At 45.0% G+C, this 20,933-nt stretch overlaps 1 protein-coding gene across 4 annotated transcripts in view; it reads right to left on the bottom strand.

Annotated features, from left to right (window-relative positions):
• OXNAD1 (oxidoreductase NAD binding domain containing 1) overlaps window positions 1-20,933 on the bottom strand; it is a 51,860-nt gene that overhangs the window by 4,520 nt on the left and 26,407 nt on the right. For all 4 annotated transcript variants that reach the window (XR_003030191.2, XM_024978398.2, XM_010801745.4 and 1 more), the window contains 2 exons: window positions 20,719-20,825; window positions 9,031-9,172 (listed from right to left, as the gene is read on the bottom strand). Coding sequence is in view for 3 of the 4 variants with exons in the window: in XM_024978398.2 (XP_024834166.1) it covers window positions 9,031-9,172; window positions 20,719-20,825 (249 nt within the window). In the remaining variant the exon portion in view is untranslated. The remainder of the gene's footprint in view (window positions 1-9,030; window positions 9,173-20,718; window positions 20,826-20,933) is intronic.

Here is a 20,933-nt window from a genome sequence, read left to right as displayed (position 1 = left end):
GGTGTTCTGGTCATGTGGCTATAACAGAAGAAAAGACGCAGAGGCGCCTGCCTCCTCCTTTCCTGTCACCAAAGGAATCAAGAATCTTATATCAGGGGCATTCCTGATCAAATCAACTGAGTGGACTCCCTCCTAAGGATTCTGAAGGCCAACGCTGAGCACTCACCCAGCACCCTGCTTGACAAGTATGCAGTAAGTACTTTTTGATATGAATTTAATTTGGGGCTCTATCACTCAAAGAGTTAAAATTTAGAAATCTAAGAAAAAATGAAAATTCTTTGAATTCACAAATAATTTGGTCAAGAGCTGCTAAATGAATGGAAATCCTCTCTCTGAGTGGGGGGTGGGGGGTGGGGGTGGTAACTGAACTTAACTATTCTTAACTATTAAACCTAGATAGCATATTAAAAAGCAGAGATATTACTTTGCCAACAAAGGTCCGTCTAGTCAAGGCTATGGTTTTTCCAGTGGTCATGTATGGATGTGAGAGTTGGACTGTGAAGAAAGCTGAGTGCCGAAGAATTGATACTTTTGAACTGTGGTGTTGGAGGAGACTCTTGAGAGTCCTTTGGACTGCAAGGAGATCCAACCAGTCCATCCTAAAGGAGATCAGTCCTGAGTGTTCATTGGAAGGACTGATGCTGAAGCTCAAACCCCAATACTTTGGCCACCTCATGCGAAGAGTTGACTCATTGGAAAAGACCCTGATGCCGGGAGGGATTGGGGGCAGGAGGAGAAGGGGACAACAGAGGATGAGATGGCCGGATGGCATCACCGACTCGATGGACATAAGTTTGAGTGAACTCTGGGAGTTGGTGATGGACAGGGAGGCCTGGCGTGCTGCAATTCATGGGGTCGCAAAGTCGGACACAATTGAGCGACTGAACCGAACTGAACTATTTTAAATATATAGGAGATTTTTACATGAAGGATGGTATATGAGTTTTCTTTTTTGACATAAGAAATTAGCAGCAAGGGCACATTCCATTAGGAATAACTAAAACCCAGGAACTGCAACACTGGCTACGAGGTGCTTTTAAAATGCTCCTTCCCTACAAGTCTCGAAAACAGAAATCTGCAGAGGCTTGACCTAATGACAACAGTGGAGTTCATCCCTGTCTAACCCCCTCCCCTTCTTGCTTGCCTATATATTTCTCTCTTTATCGGTAAAAATCGAAGAGTAAAAGAGGCTAAGAAATGGGAGAGAAGACATTTTATCCAATGGTCACCTTCAGCGTGTTTAGTGATGACAACAAGCAAAGCCTTTAGGTTATTGTTTTTAGAAACCAGAGTATTTTCAACTCTAAAGTTGGCAAGAAAATGTGCCCCAGGGAAAGATAATACTCAAGAAGCCTGTTGTCTCTTTAGTGACAAGATGATCTTCAGGAGATCTATCTCCTAATTTGCTAGCATCTGCAAAGAATCAAAAGCCATCTTTGTCTTTTGTTGATCAATAAAAACCGCCAGGGTAGCAGGAACACGAGGCTTAAAAGTACTGTCGAGTATAAAACACAAGCACGTAAAGGGACATTACCTCCAATTACACAGCAATGTATCTAATTTGGGTATAGATTTTCTACTTGTGAAATAAACAACTTTTTCACAGCAACTGGAGCCCAGCACACAATAGCTGTCTAGAACCCTTTACCCTGCCAGGAGCTTGAGCCAAATTAGATACAATAAAGGAAGACGTTTATGGCACTTTATTCCACGTCCCAGCAGAGCAGCCTGCTGCCACCCAGACACTCACGTGCCACTATTGTCCACTCTGATAGCTTAATAAAGACAAATCCTCAGGAGGAAAACAGCCACGTGAGAACAGTTCCAAGAAAAACCTGACTTCATAAAGGCTGCCTGCAACTCCCACTGGGCAGAGTGGAGCAGGCACCACGATTAGGATGTGCATTCAAGCAACGCCACTCGGAGATTTTCTACAGCCTCTTAGAATAAATTCCTTCATTGAAACATCAATGAGCCATGAAACCAAACAGGGAGCTATGGACCAGGACCAGGTCCAGGTCACGTGGGTGGCCGACGGCCGGAGGCAGCACGTGGCACTGCGGGCCGGGGTGGCTGAGCTCCTTTTATCAGAGCTCGGGGCACAGGGCGCCCCTGCCACTCCCGCCCCCAGGGCGTGTGTTATCAGTTCAGGATACATTCTGGAGATAGAAGTAGGGGAAAATCCACAGAGAATCTAAAAAGGAACGAGGTAGCCAAGACCACACCAAATGAAGGACACAGAAGGTCGCAGGGAACACATGTGACAAGAGGCACTTCCCATGGAAACGCTGAGGCAAGCAGCTGGAGACGTGCCTAAACTGACACAGTGTGCGTGTGAGCCTAAGAGTATGTTTTTATGCTGCTGTAGGTTTAGAGATCTTTTAGTTTTTAAAATTATCTTCCAGTAACAGTTTTGTTTTTCTTTTTGTTACAGTTTGATGAATTTTAACACAAACATAGCGAAGTGCAACTACCACCAAAACCAAGATACTGAACAGTCCCGCTAGCACCTCCAAACTCCACTTTGCCATCTATCCCTTTCTGCTCCCACCCTTCCCCGCTCTACCCCATCAAGCACTGGTCTGTTTTTATTGCTGTGTTTCTGTCTTCCAGACTGTAGCACAAATGAGACTGGCTTCTTTCACGCAACACAGCACCCCTGAGAGTCACCTACGTTGGATTGTGCGTCAGCAGCCGATCTGTTTTTACTGCTGAATAACAAATACAGGCAGACCTGGGAAACACTGCAGATCCGGCTCCAGACCACTGCCATGAAGCACCGAAATCAAGAGTGCCTGCCTGTGCACGTTCAGTCATGTCGCACTCCTTGCGACCCCATGCACTGTAGCCCGCCAGGCTCCCCTGTCCATGGAATTTTCCCAGCGAGAATACTGGAGTGGGTTACCATTCCCGTCTCCACGGGATCTTCCTGACTCAGGGATCAAAGCTGCATCCCCTGCACTGGCAGCAGGTTCTGTATCACTGGGCCACGTGCTGGAGCACAGCTACTGCTCGTTTTCCCAGTGAGTATAAGTTATGCTTACACTATACTTCAGTCTTTGAAGTGTGCAATAGCATTATGTCTTAAAAAAATGCACATACCTTAATTGAAAAATACTTTATACTATTAACACTAAGCTACAGCAATCAAAACAGTTTTGTACTGGCATAGACAGACAGATCAAAGGAAAAGGTCAGTAAGCCCCGAAATAAATCCACACTTATAGCCAATTAATCGATGACAGAGGAGGCAAAAATGCACAGTGGAGAAAGGACAGTCTCTTGACTAAAGTGGTGCTGGCAAAACTGGACAGCTGTATGTAAAATAATGAAATAAGAATGTTCTCTAACACCGTCCAGAAAAATAAAACCTCAAAATGGATTAAATACCTAAATGTTAAGACCAGATACTATAAAACCTAGAGGAAAACATAGGCTATTCTCCGACAGAAATCAGAGCAATATTTTCTTGGATCTATCTCCTAGAGTAATGGAAACAAAAAAACAAAAATAAAAGAATGGGACCTAATTAAACGCTTTCCTTTGCATAGCAAAGGAAAACATAAACAAAAAGACTGCAGGAAAATATCTGCAAATGCTGCTACCAACAGGGTTAATTTCCAAAATACACAAACAGCTCATACAGCTTAATATAAAAAGGAAAAAAAAATTAAAACATGGGCAGAAGACCTAAACAGACATTTCTCCAAAGAAGACACACAAATGGCCAACAGGCACATGAAAAGATGCTCCATATCACTAATTACTGGAGAAATGCAAATCAAAAAACTACAATGAGGAACCACCTCACCTCACTCCTGTCAGAATGACCATCATCACAAAGTCTACAAATAAGAAATACTAAGAGGGTGTTGGTAGGAATATAAACTGATACAGCCACTATGGAGAACAGTATGGAAGGTCCTTAAAAACTAAGACTAGAGCTCCCATTTGACCCTGCAATCCCAGTCCTGGGCATATCTAGAGAAAACTAATTTGGAAAGATACAGGCACCACTATGTTCACAGCAGCAGTATTCAGTCGCCAAGACACGGGAACAACCTAGCTGTCCATCAACAGATGAACGGATAAAGAAAAGCCACCACACAAATGCAACGGGCTAGTAGTAGTAGTAGTGCACTTGCTCAGTCGTGTCCGACTCTTTGCGACCCCATGAACCACAGCACGCCAGGCCTCCCTGTCCATCACCAACTCCTGGAGTTCACTTAGACTCACGTCCATCGAGTCAGTGATGCCATCCAGCCATCTCATCCTCTGTCGTCCCCTTCTCCTCCTGCCCCCAATCCCTCCCACCATCAGAGTCTTTTCCAATGAGTCAACACTTCGCATGAGGTGGCCAAAGTACTGGAGTTTCAGCTTTAGCATCATTCCCTCCAAAGAAATCCCAGGGCTGATCTTCAGAATGGACTGGTTGGATCTCCTTGCAGTCCAAGGGACTCTCAAGAGTCTTCTCCAACACCACAGTTCAAAAGCATCAATTCTTCAGCGCTCAGCCTTCTTCACAGTCCAACTCTCACAACCATACATGACCACAGGAAAAACCATAGCCTTGACTAGACGAACCTTTGTTGGCAAAGTAATGTCTTTGCTTTTCAATATGCTGTCTAGGTTGGTCATAACTTCCCTTCCAAGGAGTAAGCGTCTTTTAATTTCATGGCTGCAGTCACCCTCTGCAGTGATTCTGGAGCCCAAAACATAAAGTCTGACACTGTTTCCACTGTTTCCCCATCTATTTCCAATGAAGTGATGGGACCAGATGCCACGATCTTCGTTTTCTGAATGTTGAGCTTTAAGCCAACTTTTTCACTCTCCTCTTTCACTTTCATCAAGAGGCTTTTTAGTTCCTCTTCACTTTCTGCCATAAGGGTGGTATCACCTGCATATCCGAGGTTATTGATATTTCTCCCGGCAATCTTGATTCCAGCTTGTGCTTCTTCCAGCCCAGCATTTCTCATGATGTACTCTGCATAGAAGTTAAATAAGCAGGGTGACAATATACAGCCTTGACGTACTCCTTTTCCTATTTGGAACCAGTCTGTTCCATGTCCAGTTCTAACTGTTGCTTCCTGACCTGCATACAGATTTCTCAAGAGGCAGGTCAGGTGGTCTGGTATGCCCATCTCTTTCAAAATTTTCCAGTTTATTGTGATCCACACAGTCAAAGGCTTTGGCACAGTCAATAAAGCAGAAGTAGATGTTTTTCTGAAACTCTCTTGCTTTTTCGATGATCCAGCAGATGTTGGCAATTTGATCTCTGGCTCCTTTGCCTTTTCTAAAATCAGCTTGAACATCAGGAAGTTCATGGTTCACGTATTGCTAAAGCCTGGCTTGGAGAATTTTGAGCATTACTTTACTAGCGTGTGAGATGAGTGCAATTGTGCGGTAGTTTGAGCATTCTTTGGCATTGCCTTTCTTTGGGATTGGAATGAAAACTGACCTTTTCCAGTCCTGTGGCCACTGCTCAGTTTTCCAAATTTGCTGGCATATTGAGTGTAGCACTTTCACAGCACCATCTTTCAGGATTTGGAATAGCTCAACTGGAATTCCATCACCTCCACTAGCTTTGTTCGTAGCGATGCTTTCTAAGGCCCACTTGACTTCACATTCCAGGATGTCTGGCTCTAGGTCAGTGATCAATCACATCATCGTAATTATCTGGGTCGTGAAGATCTTTTTTGTACAGTTCTTCTGTGTATTCCTGCCACCTCTTCTTAATATCTTCTGCTTCTGTTAGGTCCATACCATTTCTGTCCTTTATCGAGCCCATCTTTGCATGAAATGTTCCGTTGGTATCTCTAATTTTCTTGAAGAGATCTCTAGTCTTTCCCATTCTGTTGTTTTCCTCTATTTCTTTGCATTGATCGCTGAGGAAGGCTTTCTTATCTCTTCTTGCTATTCTTTGGAACTCTGCATTCAGATGCTTATATCTTTCCTTTTCTCCTCAGCCACAAAAAAGAATGAAATAATGCCACGTGAAGCTACATGGATGGACCTGGAGATCGTCATATTAAGCGAAGTAAGTCAGAGAGAGAAACACAAATATCATATATCACATATGAAGTCTAAAAGATGATACAAAAAATGTATTTACAAAACATTTCTGTGAGAAACAGACTCACAGACATACAAAACAAACTTATGGTTACCAAAGGGGAAAGCAGGGGAGAGAGAAATGCAGAGTGTGGGATTACATCCATGCGCTACTACAATTAAGACAGTAAACAACAGGGACCCACTGCACAGCAGAGAACTGCATTCAGTGCCTGTAAGCGCCTAGAAGAGAAAGGGGTCTGAGAAAGAACGCACATGCACTTGTGAACAGCTGAGTCACTGCTGTGCATCTGAAACTAATACAATGTTGTAAATTACACTAATAAAAAAATTGCTTCATAGAAAACCTTTATTGCTTAAAAAAAAATGCCAACAAACATCTAACAGCGCAGGGTTGCCACAAATTCAATTATCAGTTCAGTTCAGTCGCTCAGTTGTGTCTGACTCTCTGCAACCCCATGAACCGCAGCATGCCAGGCCTCCCTGCCCATCGCCAACTCCCGGAGTCCATCCAAACTCATGTCCATTGAGTCAGTGATGCCATCCAGCCGCCTCATCCTCTGGCGTCCCCAAGAACACAATTGCCCATAAAGTGTAGTAAAGTGGAACACAGCACAGCAAGGTCTGCCTGGGTGCTGTCTGAATGCATCGCAGCTCCTTCACCCATTCGCCTGCTGAGGGACGTTTGCATTGTTTCCAGGCTTTGAGGACTATGAATAGAACCCCTATGAAGATTCACGTTCAGATTTCTGTATGAACAATTCTTTTGTTTCTCTAGAATGAATACCCAGGAATCACACCGCTAGGTATTCCGTCAAGTGTGTGTTGGTTTCACATGAAACTGCAGAAGTGTTTTCCAGGACAGCTGTAGCCCTTGCACTCCCGCTGACACTATAAGCAACATGAGAGTTCCAGTTGCTCCACGTCACTGGCATCACTTGCCATGGTCGACACTTTAAATCTCAGACATTCTAACAGGTCTGCAGACGTAGCCCACTAGGTATGGTTTTAACCTGCATTTCCCTAATGATGAATGATGTGGACTGTCATTTCACTGCTTACTTGTCATTCTAATATCCTTTTTAGGCAAGTGTTCAATCCTTTGTCCATTTAAAAATTAGGTTTGTTTTCTTTTTGCTGCCTTTTGAGTTCTTTATACATTCTGGATACAAGTCCTTTGTTGGATATCTAATTTGCAAGCGCTTTCTCCTAGGCTGTGGCTTGTTTTTTTAACTTCTGTTAATAGTGTATTTTGCAGAAAAAAAAGGTTTAGTTTTGATTAAATTCAATATATAAATCTTTCCTTTTATGGATCTTGCTTTCTGTGTCATGTCTAAAAACTATCTGCCTGCCCTGCTGTTCAGAATATTTCCTATGTCTTCTAAAACCTTATAGTTTTACATTTTAGACATTATACCTACAACATATTTTAATTTTGAATATAAAGTGTGAGATCTAGGTCAGGGTTCTGTTTTATTTTTGCATATGGACAGACAACTACTCAGCACTGTTTGCTGAAAACGTCACTGCTTCTCCGTTGACTTTCTTTAGCACCTTTGTCAAAGTTCAAAAGGTTGTATGTGTCAGTCTATTTCTGAACGCTTTAATTTGTCCCTTTGATCTGTATGCCTACTCCTTCACCAATACTACACTGTATTGATTATTGTAGCCTTATTTTAATCTTGAATTTGAGCAATATGATTCCTCACACTTTAGGCTTCTTTTTCAAAACTGCTTTTGCCATCTTAGTTTCTCATCCATATACATTTCAAAATCAGTTTGTCTTATCTACAATATTTGCAATCAGCACACTCTGTTTTGTGATCCCAGGTGGCCCATGGTAAAGAATCCTCCTGCTAATGCAGGATATCCAGGTTCAGTCCCTGGGTCAGGAACATCCCCTGGAGGTGGAAATGGCAAACTACTCCAGTACTCTTGCCTAGAAAATCCCATGGACAGGGGAGCCTGGTGGGTGGGCTACAGTCCATAGAGTCGCACAGAGTCAGACAAGATTTAAGGACTAAGCAGGCACGCACCCATTCTCCTTTCTGGTAAAGAGGAGAAGAAAGTGCCTGGGATGGGATGGAGATTGTTGGTAAGTAAAGAAGGCACAGTCTAGTAATGAAGGGGATGGCAGTAAAAAAAAAAAAAAGACAAGGATCAGAAATCAAGAAGACAAATCTTTTCTGAGCTCACTCTTTGTTATCAGAATTCTAGTAGGTAGTGAGGAGCAGCATAGGGCTGTGCTGAGTCCCACAGTGAACCATGAGTCATTAGCGGCAAATGTGGACTCCGTCTCAGACTCAAGAGTGAAGAGCTTTCCAGAGACTGAAATACAGAGGCAACCGCCCCACGGGTTTAGCAGTGCTCAGGTCTGGGCAGGAAAAGTATGTGATCAGAGACTGTTTCCCCCCCACATAATGAGAGAACAGTAGCTTAGTTCCCTTCATTTAGGATAGTGAGGATGAAATAATCTGATTAATAGAATTACCACTGACAAGACACCCAGAGAGCCAATTTTCAAAAACTCACGTATAAAGTAAAATGCCTTAATTCTGTAGTAGGATTCACCTGAGTACTGTCTGCTGACCTAGAAGGGATGTCCCGGCCCCAGGGCACCCTTGCATCACCCTTAGTGCATCAGAATGATTCTGCTTCCTGGGGACCTCCTTGGTGGCCCCGGTTTAAGACCCCACCTTCCACTGCGTGCGGTGCAGGTTCTGTCCCTGGTTGGGGAGCTAGGACCCCACAAGCCACGTGGCACAGCCAAAAAGTAAAAAATAAACAAACATGCTGCTCCTATACCCCTTCTGGGATCTGAATTCTGGACGGAAGGCAGCTCTCTGTGGGCGTGTGCCCTGTGCACCCAAGCCTAGGTTCCTTACGTGGATTAAGTGAGCTGAATTTTGTGAGAGACAGAGAGCCCAGGTCTCCAAGTTTAAACAGAGGTTTGCTCACCTGATTGTGGATCCAGAGAGCAGGAGGGTGGTTTGCATGTTTCACTGCCAGTTCTATCATTCTCTCCTGTTCCAGCAGCCTAGGGCTGGAGCATATTGAGAACCCACCAACCACAGAGACTCCTGGGATAAAAAAGTCAACCCTAAAAGGAAAGGCAAATAAATTGACTACTGTTAATGCAATTTTTAAAGTGCAAGGTAAATACAAACTTTTGGCTAGAATGACTAAGAAAAAAGGAGAAAAAATATAATTACTAAAATCAAGAATGAAAGATGGGACATTATCACCAACTTCACCAAAAAAAAATTTTTTTTAAATTATAAAGGAATTCTATGAATAACTGTAAGACACAAAACTGGCTAACTCAGATGAAATGGATGCATTCCTAGAAAAACACGAACTACCAAACTGGACTCTAGAAGAATCAGAAAATCTGAACAGATCCATAATAAATGGACTGAATTAGTATAATTTAAAAATTTCCCACAAGGGTAAGTCCAGACGGCAGCAGAGGTTAACTCTGAAGAAGCTGAAGAAACATCTGAAGAAGAATTAATGCTTATCTTTCACACATACTTCCCCCCAAAACAGAAAAAAACACTTTCCACTTCACTCTACCATGTCAGTATTATTCTAATACTAAAGCCAGACAAAGATACCACTAAACTACAGATCAACATCCCTTATGAATACAGATGCAAAATTCTCAGGAATATTGATTCAACATATGAAAATCATCAATGAATTAAACCACTTAACACAATAAAGGACAAAATCCATGTGATCATCTCAACAGATGCAAAAATGGCATCTGACAAAATCCAACACCCTTACATAATAAATATACTCAACAAACCAGGAATAAATGGTAATTTCCTCAGCATGATAAAGACAAGTACAAAATATCTAATCATCAGATCAGATCAGATCAGTCGCTCAGTCGTGTCCGACTCCTTGCGACCCCATGAACCACAGCACGCCAGGCCTCCCTGTCCATCACCACCTCCAGGAGGTCACTGAGACTCACGTCCATCGAGTCAGTGATGCCATCCAGCCATCTCATCCTCTGTCGTCCCCTTCTCCTCCTGCCCCCAATCCCTCCCAGCATCAGAGTCTTTTCCAATGAGTCAACTCTTTGCATGAGATGGCCAAAGTACTGGAGTTTCAGCTTTAACATCATTCCTTCCAAAGAAATTCCAGGGCTGATGTCCTTCAGAATGGACTGGTTGGATCTCCTTGCAGTCCAAGGGACTTCTCAAGAGTCTTCTCCAACACCACAGTTCAAAAGCATCAATTCTTCAGCGCTCAGCCTTCTTCACAGTCCAACTCTCACATCCATACATGACCACAGGAAAAACCATAGCCTTGACTAGACGAACCTTTGTTGGCAAAGTAATGTCTCTGCTTTTGAATATGCTGTCTAGGTTGATCATAACTTGCCTTCCAAGGAGTAAGCGTCTTTTAATTTCACGGCTGCAGTCACCATCTGCAGTGATTTTGGAGCCCAGAAAAAACAAAATCTGACACTGTTTCCACTGTTTCCCTATCCATTCCCCATGAAGTGGTGGGACCGGATGCCATGATCTTCGTTTTCTGAATGTTGAGCTTTAAGCCAACTCTTTCACTCTCTACTTTCATCAAGAGGCTTTTTAGTTCCTCTTCACTTTCTGCCATAAGGGTGGTGTCACCTGCATATCTGAGGTTATTGATATTTCTCCCGGCAATCTTGATTCCAGCTTGTGTTTCTTCCAGTCCAGCATTTCTCATGATGTACTCTGCTGCTGCTAAGCCGCTAAGTCACTTAAGTTGTGTCTGACTCTATGTGACCCCATAGACGGCATATAAGTTAAATAAACAGGGTGACAATATACAGCCTTGACGAACTCCTTTTCCTATTTGGAACCAGTCTGTTGTTCCATGTCCAGTTCTAACTGTTGCTTCCTGGCCTGCATACAAATTTCTCAAGAGGCAGATCAGGTGTTCTGGTATTCCCATCTCTTTCAGAATTTTCCACCGTTTATTGTGATCCACACAGTCAAAGGCTTTGGCACAGTCAATAAAGCAGAAATAGATGTTTTTCTGGAACTCTCTTGCTTTTTCGATGATCCAGCAGATGTTGGCAATTTGATCTCTGGCTCCTTTGCCTTTTCTAAAATCAGCTTGAACATCAGGAAGTTCACGGTTCACATATTGCTGAATGGCTTGGAGAATTTTGAGCATTACTTTACTAGCATGTGAGATGAGTGCAATTGTGCGGTAGTTTGAGCATTCTTCGGCATTGCCTTTCTTTGGGATTGGAATGAAAACTGACCTTTTCCAGTCCTGTGGCCACTGCTCAGTTTTCCAAATTTGCTGGCATATTGAGTGTAGCACTTTCACAGCATCATCTTTCAGGATTTGGAATAGCTCAACTGGAATTCCATCACCTCCACTAGCTTTGTTCGTAGTGATGCTTTCTAAGGCCCACTTGACTTCACATTCCAGGATGTCTGGCTCTAGGTCAGTGATCACACTATCGTGATTATCTGGGTCATGAAGATCTTTTTTGCACAGTTCTTCTGTGTATTCCTGCCACCTCTTCTTAATATCTTCTGCTTCTGTTAGGTCCATACCATTTCTGTCCTTTATCGAGCCCATCTTTGCATGAAATGTTCCTTTGGTATCTCTGATTTTCTTGAAGAGATCCCTAGTCTTTCCCATTCTGTTGTTTTCCTCTATTTCTTTGCATTGATCGCTGAGGAAGGCTTTCTTATCTCTTCTTGCTATTCTTTGGAACTCTGCATTCAGATATTTATATCTTTCCTTTTCTCCTTTGCTTTTCGCTTCTCTTCTTTTCACAGCTATTTGTAAGGCCTCCCCAGACAGCCATTTTGCTTTTTTGCATTTCTTTTCCATAGGAATGGTCTTGATCCCTGTCTCCTGTACAATGTCACGAACCTCCTTCCATAGTTCATCAGGCACTCTATCTATCAGATCTAGGCCCTTAAATCTATTTCTCACTTCCACTGTATAATCATAAGGGATTTGATTTAGGTCATACCTGAATGGTCTAGTGGTTTTCCCTACTTTCTTCAATTTCAGTCTGAATTTGGCAATAAGGAGTTCACAGTCAGCTCCTGGTCTTGTTTTTGCTGACTGTATAGAGCTTCTCCATCTTTGGCTGCAAAGAATATAATCAATCTGATTTTGGTGTTGACCATCTGGTGATGTCCATGTACAGAGTCTTCTCTTGTGTTGTTGGAAGAGGGTATTTGTTATGACCAGTGCATTTTCTTCGCTAAACTCTATCAGTCTTTGCCCTGCTTCATTCTGTATTCCAAAGCCAAATTTACCTGTTACTCCAGGTGTTTCTTGACTTCCTACTTTTGCATTCCAGTCCCCTATAATGAAAAGGACATCTTTTTTGGGTGTTAGTTCTAAAAGGTCTTGCAGGTCTTCATAGAACCGTTCAACTTCAGCTTCTTCAGCATTACTGGTTGGAGCATAGACTTGGGTTACTGTGATATTGAAAGGTTTGCCTTGGAAACGAACAGAGATCATTCTGTCGTTTTTGAGATTGCATCCAAGTACTGCATTTCGGACTCTTTTGTTGACCATGATGGCCACTCCATTTCTTCCCTGAAAGGCTGAAAATTCCCCACCTGAGAAGAGAAACAAGGCAAAGATGTCTGCTCTGACCAATTCTACTCAACTCTGTACCAGACATTCTAGCCAAGGCAATTAAGCAAGAAAATGAAATAAGAGGCATCCAGATTGAAGAGAAAGAAGTTGCAGATGACATAACATTATATATAGAAAATCCTAATGAATTTACTATAAATACAGGAGAACTAATAAACAACTTCAAATAATGTTGCAGAATATAAAATTAATAATAAAAACCAACTGTATTTCTACCCACTAGCAATGAACAATCTAAATGTGAAATTAAGAAAAAGTCCTATTTATAATAAAGTAATAAAATAATTGGGAATAAACTTCACAAAAGAAGTGTAAGACTTATACACTAAAAACTACATTACTGAAAAAAAATCAAAGAGATCTAAATAAACAGAAAGAAGATCTAAATAAACAGAAAGGCTTCTTATATTCATGGACTGGAAGACTTAATATTAAGATGGCAATAGTTCCCAAATTGATCTACAGATTTACTACAATACTTATCAAACCCTAGCTGGTCTCTTTGATAAGGTGATCATAAAACTGATATGAAATTCAAGGAGCCTAGAATCATCAGAATAATCTTTAAAAAGAAGAATAAATTTGGAGGATTCACACCTTCTGATTTCAAGATTGCTTTAAATCACAGTAATGATGACACTGTGGTACTGGTGTTGGGACAGGCAGGTGTCAATGGCAAAAGACTGAGAATCAAAACACAAACTTCGTGTTACGGTCACCTGATTTTCAACAAGACTACCAGCACAATTTACCGCAAAAGAAGAGTCTTTTCAGTAAGTGGTGATGGTTTTATAATAATCTATAAAGGAAACAGACTCTGAAAAAGAATAAGCACACACACGCATGTGACTGAATCACTTTGCTGTACACCAGAAACTAATACAACACTGCAAATCAACTATACTTCAATTAAAGAAAAAAGTGCTAGGACAAGTGAATAGTAACTGGAAAAGAATAAGGGTGGACCCTGACCTCGTACCATATACAAACATTAACTCTGGTTAGATCACAGACCTAAATATAAACAGTAAAGTTACAAACTCAGACTTACACAGGAGTAAGTCTTCATGGCCAGCTACTTAGAAATGACACTAAAACACAAAGGTCACAGAAAAACTGGAGAAACTAGACTGCGTAAGATGAAAAATTTTGTGCCACACACTTATGTGTCGTACACACCATCCAGACAGTTAAAAGATGACCCTTGGAATGGGAGAAAATATTTTTGAATCATGTATCTAACGAGTAATTTGTACACAGAATATAGTAATAAAAAGAAAATTCAAAACATGGGTAAAGGGGGCTTCCCTGGTGGCTCCGTGGAAAAGGACCTGGTCTGGGAAGACCCCATAGGCCAAGGAGCAACTAAGCCTGTGTGTCACAACTCTGGGCCTGTGCTCTAGGGCCTGGGAGCCACAGCTCCTGAGCCCACACACCCTGGAGCCTGCGCTCCACAGCAAGAGAAGCCCCAGCAATGAGAAACGCACGCACCACACCTGGGAGCTCCTGCTCCCCAAAACTACAGAGAAGTCCACACAGCAACAAAGACCCAGCACAGACAAATGAATAAATAAGTAAAATCACATTTCACAAGTGGGCAAAGGATTCGTACAAACATTTCTCCAAAGATGATACATAAATGGATAATAAGTACACGAAAAAATGCTCAACCTCATTTGTCATTCAGTTCAGTTCAGTTCAGTCGCTCAATTGTGTCCAACTCTTTGCGACTCCATGAATTGCAGCACGCCAGGCCTCCCTGTCTATCACCAACTCCCGGAGTTCACCCAGACTCACGTCCATCGAGTCAGTGATGCCATCCAGCCATCTCATCCTCTGTCGTCCCCTTCTCCTCCTGCCCGGAATCCCTCCCAGCATCAGAGTCTTTTCCAATGAGTCAACTCTTCCCATGAGGTGGCCAAAGTACTGGAGCTTCAGCTTCAGCATCATTCCTTCCAAAGAAATCTCAGGGCTGATCTCCTTCAGAATGGACTGGTTGGATCTCCTTGCAGTCCAAGAGATTCTCAAGAGTCTTCTCCAACACCACAGTTCAAAAGCATCAATCCTTCACGCTCAGCCTTCTTCACAGTCCAACTCTCACATCCATACATGACCACTGGAAACAGTGTCAGACTTTATTTTTTTGGGCTCCAAAATCACTGCAGATGGTGACTGCAGCCATGAAATTAAAAGACGCTTACTCCTTGGAAGGAAAGTTATGATCAACCTAGATAGCATATTGAAAAGCAGAGACATCACTTTGCCAACAAAGGTCCGTCTAGTCATATGTCATTAGGGAAATGCAAATCAAAATCACAATGAGCCATTAATGAATGTCACACTCACCTGGACAGATGGCTGATCAAAAAGACAATGGCAAGTGTCAGGATCTGGAGAAACTGGAACCTCTGTACATTGCTGATGGGAATGGAACAGGGCCTTGCTACTTTAAAGAACAATTTGGCAGTGCCTGAAAATGTTAAGATGTGACCAGCAATTCTACTCTGAGGTATATACTAAAGAAAAAAGAAAATATATATCCACTTAAAAATATGCACACGAATGTTCATAGCAGCATTACTGATAACAGCCTAAAAGTTCCAAAACAAGCTAAATGTTCACCAATTGATGAATACGTAAACAAAGGCGGTACATTCACAGGATGGAATGAAGTACTGAAACATGCCACACTCAGATGAGCAGCGGAACTGCGTTAAGTGAAAGAAGTGACGTTGCTCAGTCGTGTCCGACTCTTTGTACCCCATGGACTGTAGCCTGCCAGGCTCCTCTGTCCATGGCATTTTCCAGGCAAGAGTACTGGAGTGGGTTGCCATTTCCTTCTCCAGGAGATCTTCCTGACCCACGAACTGAATCCGGGTCTCCCGCATTGTAGACAGAGGCTTTACCGTCTGGGCCACCAGGGAAGTCAAAGAACTGAAAGAAGTGAAGGAAACTAGTCACAAAAAAAGACCACATACTACATAATTTCATTGACACAAAATGTCCAGAATAGGAAAATCCATAAAAGACAGGAACTAGAACAGTGGGTGCCTAAGGGTGAGGATGGGAAGTGAATGATATTCAGGGCAGAGTTTCCTTCTGGGATGATGAGACTATTCTGAAAGTTGACTGGCTGATCACCGTACAATTCTAGAATATATTGTGAATTCAATTCTCTGAATATACTAGAAATCATTGAACTGTACCCTTTGAATGGGTGAATTTTATGATACGTTTATCTTGATAAAAAGAGTTTCCTGAATGTGAAAAAGAAATCAACAAAAACTCTCTTGCTGGCATTTGACCACCTACACTGAATAGGCTGACGCAGCCTCCTAAATCCTGACAGTCTCATGTCGCCTTCTTCGCTCCTAAGCACGCTCCTAGAGTGGACAACTCTTGTGAGTTTCAAGCCATCAATAACTGCACGCCACAAACTTTTTTGGGGTGAGAGTTCTAGAAAATGCAATAAATCTAGTCACATACCAAGGCAAGAGAAATTTACTACAAACCGAGACCACAGAAAATTCCCATCCCCATGTCCAGGAAACTCATCTATCCATAAAGCTGTTCCTCAGCCATCGAAGAAGGACAGACAGTATAATTTAAAAAGGCGACAGTCATCCCCGGTGTCCTCCCCTGATCTGATCTATGGCCTTAGAGGCTGTTCTCTTCTCAACTCTGGCCTTAGGTCCCTGGTCATTTTTCAGTCTTAGAAAACAAGTTCTGGGCAGGAAGGGCTCCAGAAAAGGTCCCCAGGTTATTTCTGCCCGTATTTACTTCCTTCTTTCCCATGAATGATTTCCCTTCCATTTCAGACAAGATACAAATTTTAAAAGACTATAGTTAACACTTACTAATACCGTTGCTATATGCTTTCAGAGAAGAGGTGAATGGCATTTCCATAGCGTCTGTGTTTAAAAAAAAAATTAATCTCTGAGCTATTTTTGCTGCTTTATTTCCTGAACGATAGCACCCTCTGCTGCTTGACGTTGATAGAGACCTTTTTCTCCAGTAACTGAAGGGGAATCCCTCTTCTCTAGTAACTCTGGAAACCCTCCACCTTTAGGAAAAAGGACTCCTTCATGAAATGCTACAGAAGAACCTCATCTGAATAGGCCTAAGAAAATATGCACAATGCATAGTTAGTAAAATATCTTTCCAAGAAAGAGTAAGTTTTAGACACACACACACACTCACGCACACACCCCTGTTAAAAATGCCGTCTTTTGCAGCGAGTACATGAAGAGCAGAGAGAAAGGGCCTGGTTCTGCAGCGAAGCACGCATGTCCACATCTAGGGTGACACCGGCAGCCCTGTCCCGCCACAGGGCCCAGCACACAGCAGGCACATGGGCCACAGCCGAGCAAACGCGCTTCCCCGAGATCCCCACTCTAAGCTGCCCGACTCAGCAAACACGACAGACAGCCTCTGTCTGCCGACCATGCACAGGCACGGAGGCTGGTGCTGGCAGTAAAAATGCAAGTCTGTCTTGGCTCCCACCCTCACAAACCTCCCTAATGGGAAGAAGATTAACCTGATGGCTCAGCAGGTAAAGAATCTGCCTGAAATAAAGGGGACACAGAAGACCCCTTGGGTCTGACCCAATCCCTGGGTCAGGGAGATCCCCTAGAGGAGGAAACGGCAACCCACTCCAGTATCCTTGCCCGGAGAATGCCATGGACAGGGGAGCCTGGTATGCCACAGTTCAGAGGGTCACAGAGAGTCAGACGTGACTGAGCATTAGCGTGAAAGAATCCACTTGGGAGAGAGAAGGCGGCGTCACTTGAGATGCGTCTGGAAGCTCTCATGCTTAGCGCAGACTCCTGCATAGCTCCAACATGTGATCCTGATTTTATCAGGGAAATACTAAGACAGCTACCGCATTTTATTTTAAAAAAAATCTGCTTGGGGGTGGATGGGACATGCAGAGGGGAGGGGAGGAAAAAGAAGTTAATTCCACCAGGGATGGAAGAATCAGGAAAGACTTCACAGAGGAGTCCTGAAAGACAGCGCTCATCAGACAGGCTGTGGAGGAGGACACCATCTGCAGGGAGACTCCCAGGAATGCGGCACCGCCTCCACGTGGGCCTGAGTCGGGGCTGCGGCGCTGCCGTGCTTACGTCTGCAGTGCAGCTGCCCCACTGCAGGCGGGGGAGAGTCCTAGCTCTCTAACCTGGCTCCTCTCACCTCATTACCCCGAGCACTTTCAAGCATGAAATCCTGTTATCACGTATGAAGTCAGAGACACAGCCTGCCCCACTCAGAAATGCGTCGCCTGCTCCCTGGTGTGCTCTGCACACAGCCCGGGCGTGCAGCGGGCACCAGAGGCATGTGCCTGCCCACTCCTAGCAGGCCGGCTGCTCTTCCCACAGCAGCCTCGGTGCACGGGAGGCTGGCGAGGAGCTCAGACTGTCCCCGGGACCTCAAAGACACTCCTCACAGAGGACCTCACCAGCACAGATGCTCTCTGACGGCCTGAGCAAAGCACTGGCTACAACAGACACCCAAAACAAACGCATAAAGTAAACATCAGGCACCGTGCCAAATGCCTGACATATCCTACAACACCGAAGTGTTACTCTTTCCTCTTCAAGGACATGGAAACCGAAGCCCAGAGCAAAAAGGAAGCCGCCCACCTTGCAGAGCCAGCAGGTGGGGAGGCAGAGCGGCAGGTGGGAAGGCAGAGCGGCAGACTGGGAGCGAGACCAGCCCCTGGGATGGACCCGCCCACAGCACCGACACCCCGGGTACACTGGACCTGGCAGCCCCGGGCACTCATGGGCAGGGGGAGACTGTTGGGGCCACGTCCAGCTCCATCCTTCCCCCCTCAGTCGCGGGAGCTCCAAGCAAGGTCCAGAGCAGGACTCCCCAGGGAGCTGCGTGCTAAGCTGTGAGCTCCTGGTGGGAGAAACCCAGAAGGTTCAGTCCTGCTCGTGCGGGAAATGGGTCTGAAGGAGTTCTCCCTTTCTCTCTGGATGGGATGGTGTGAGATCTGAGAGCTGTCTCCCAGTACAGGAACCCCAGCAGCCAACAGCCCCGGAGGACCATGCCTGGTCTAGGCTGGGAGTGTCCACCCGAGGGTCAGGGCCCAAGGCCGCAGAGCGTGCACCTGCACGCTCAGAGGCGGCTCTGCGCCTCCTCTTGGAGCGTGGCAGGCATTGGCGGGGGCCACCAGTCCAGAGTCCAGGGGCGAGGGGTCACGGCCCAGCGGGCACCCTCCCCCTGGCTCCAGCAGCTCTCCCTCCGACCACTCCAACCCCGTGAGCACACGGCAGCCCCCTCCTCTCTCCCCTCAAGTGCCACGTGGGGTGACGGGTGAGCCAACCATTTAAGAGAGCCTGCGAGCAAGCCACCCCAGCGACAGTGCCGACGGGGCAGTGCCCACCACCTTGGTAACCACCAAGTCACACGGCCACAGGGCTCACAGTGTCCAGAGCCATGCGGAGAGGCGGTGTTAAGGCAGCAGCCTTCTCAAGAAGACGGGCCAGATGCCAGGGATGAGGGACTGACTCGCCTGGCAGGGAAACACGGACCAGCTGGAGCTGACCCCCGCCCCACGCCGCCCTCTGTCCGCCATGCACTGAATCAGCGCCCGCCTGGACGGGGCTACCAGAGCCATTCAGTGACACGGCATACGCGGCACCATGCTGAGGAGTCTTCCGCTGAGGCTCACGGGGAGACCCTGTTTCTGTGCATATCGCTAGGAAATGATGACGTTTTCTTACCATGCTCGCACGCACACCGCGGGCGCAGCAGGATAACCAAGGCACAGGCTCTGTCATCGGGACACCGGGGTCAGAGTCGGCACCATTCCAAGCGGAAGGCACACAGATAACGGCGTGCACAGGGCACAAACGCCTCCCCAGAAGGGAAACGTGCAAAGACAGATCCTTATACTCGAAGTCCGCACTGTTCAACGCAGTAACCGCTAAACCAGTTTTGAAGGGTAAAAACGTTGCCAACCCCGCCTCGAAACAGCCCAAATGCACTTAATATGTATCACTGAACATGTGCAAAGATTGCAGTAAATTGCTTCACAAGCGCAAATTATTGCAATCAGCATCTTGTTTTCTGGTTCTAAATTCAAAGCAAACTATTAACACAAGCCTGCTAACTCTTGCTATTATCACACATCCTCCTCCTAACAAAACCACATTTCCAGATGGACTGCCAAAATTAGTCAAGTGGCTCCTAAGAAAGACGACCAAGATTGACATGCCAGAAACTCATTTAGAAATGAAAGCTGGATTTAAATAAAGGAAACAGACACCCAAACACACCTTTCCTAAGGAAATACGGGTTGTGGTCTTTACTATCCAACTTCCACAGCTGCTCAGTGAGGCCCTTCGCGGGAACACTGGGACAGCTGGGCTGCTCCCGTGTCAGCATACTGACCAGCCCTCGGCCATGAGCGTGATGCGGGCTGGGTCCGATCGGGGGGGAGCGTCCTGCTAACAAATTCAGCAAAAGCTATTTCAACTCAACCCAGACAAGGCGTGAAGGTTGCAGAATTCAGGCGAGAGGGTGGGCACCTCGGTGACAAGACTGGTTGCCATAACCAGTTTCAGACTTGTGCGTTTACTATCGTTTGACATAAAGGCTGATTTTTTAGAAATGTATCCACCCCCAGCAACACATAAGTGAAGCAAAGGAGACGACTGCAGTGCATTCTATCGGCAGCCAGGCCTGCAGAACAGAATCAACTGTCAGAGCTGTCGGGTCCGGACCACGACTAGCCGCTCTGTCTCCCTCTGGAAACTCAAGGCGGCAACGTTCATCTACGGCTGAGAGGCTCCCGGGCTCAGAACCAAGGTGGGCCCTGAGGCTAGGAAAGGAATCAGGTTCTCCATGCCAGAAGAGGCTCAGGCTGACGGGAGACACCCTAGAATTCCTCTTCCCCGGGAGAAATAGCAGTCACAGAAGTCCTTCCAAGAAGGAAAAAGCAGCTCTGGTGTCTGACATCACCTGGACCACACATGCTGAGGAAACAGAAGAGCCACTTACCACTGGCCGGCCTTAAAAGAAAAGTCTTTATCGGCGACGAGCAGGCAGAGCCTCTTCACCGATGGGGACTCGCTAGCCACTCCACACACCTTGGCTGCCGAAACGACCTGGAACCAAAAGATGATGCTGGCTGAGGTTAGGGGCACTCAACTCAGAAACAAACTTGCTTTCTAGTAACTGTATTTTTTTTTTTTTACTCTACAAAGATGTGGTTT

Source organism: Bos taurus, chromosome 1 (genome assembly GCF_002263795.3).
Source record: "Bos taurus isolate L1 Dominette 01449 registration number 42190680 breed Hereford chromosome 1, ARS-UCD2.0, whole genome shotgun sequence".
NCBI classification, from domain to species: domain Eukaryota; kingdom Metazoa; phylum Chordata; class Mammalia; order Artiodactyla; family Bovidae; genus Bos; species Bos taurus.
Note: the sequence above shows the minus strand (reverse complement) of the source record. Positions and strands in the feature narration are given on the sequence as shown.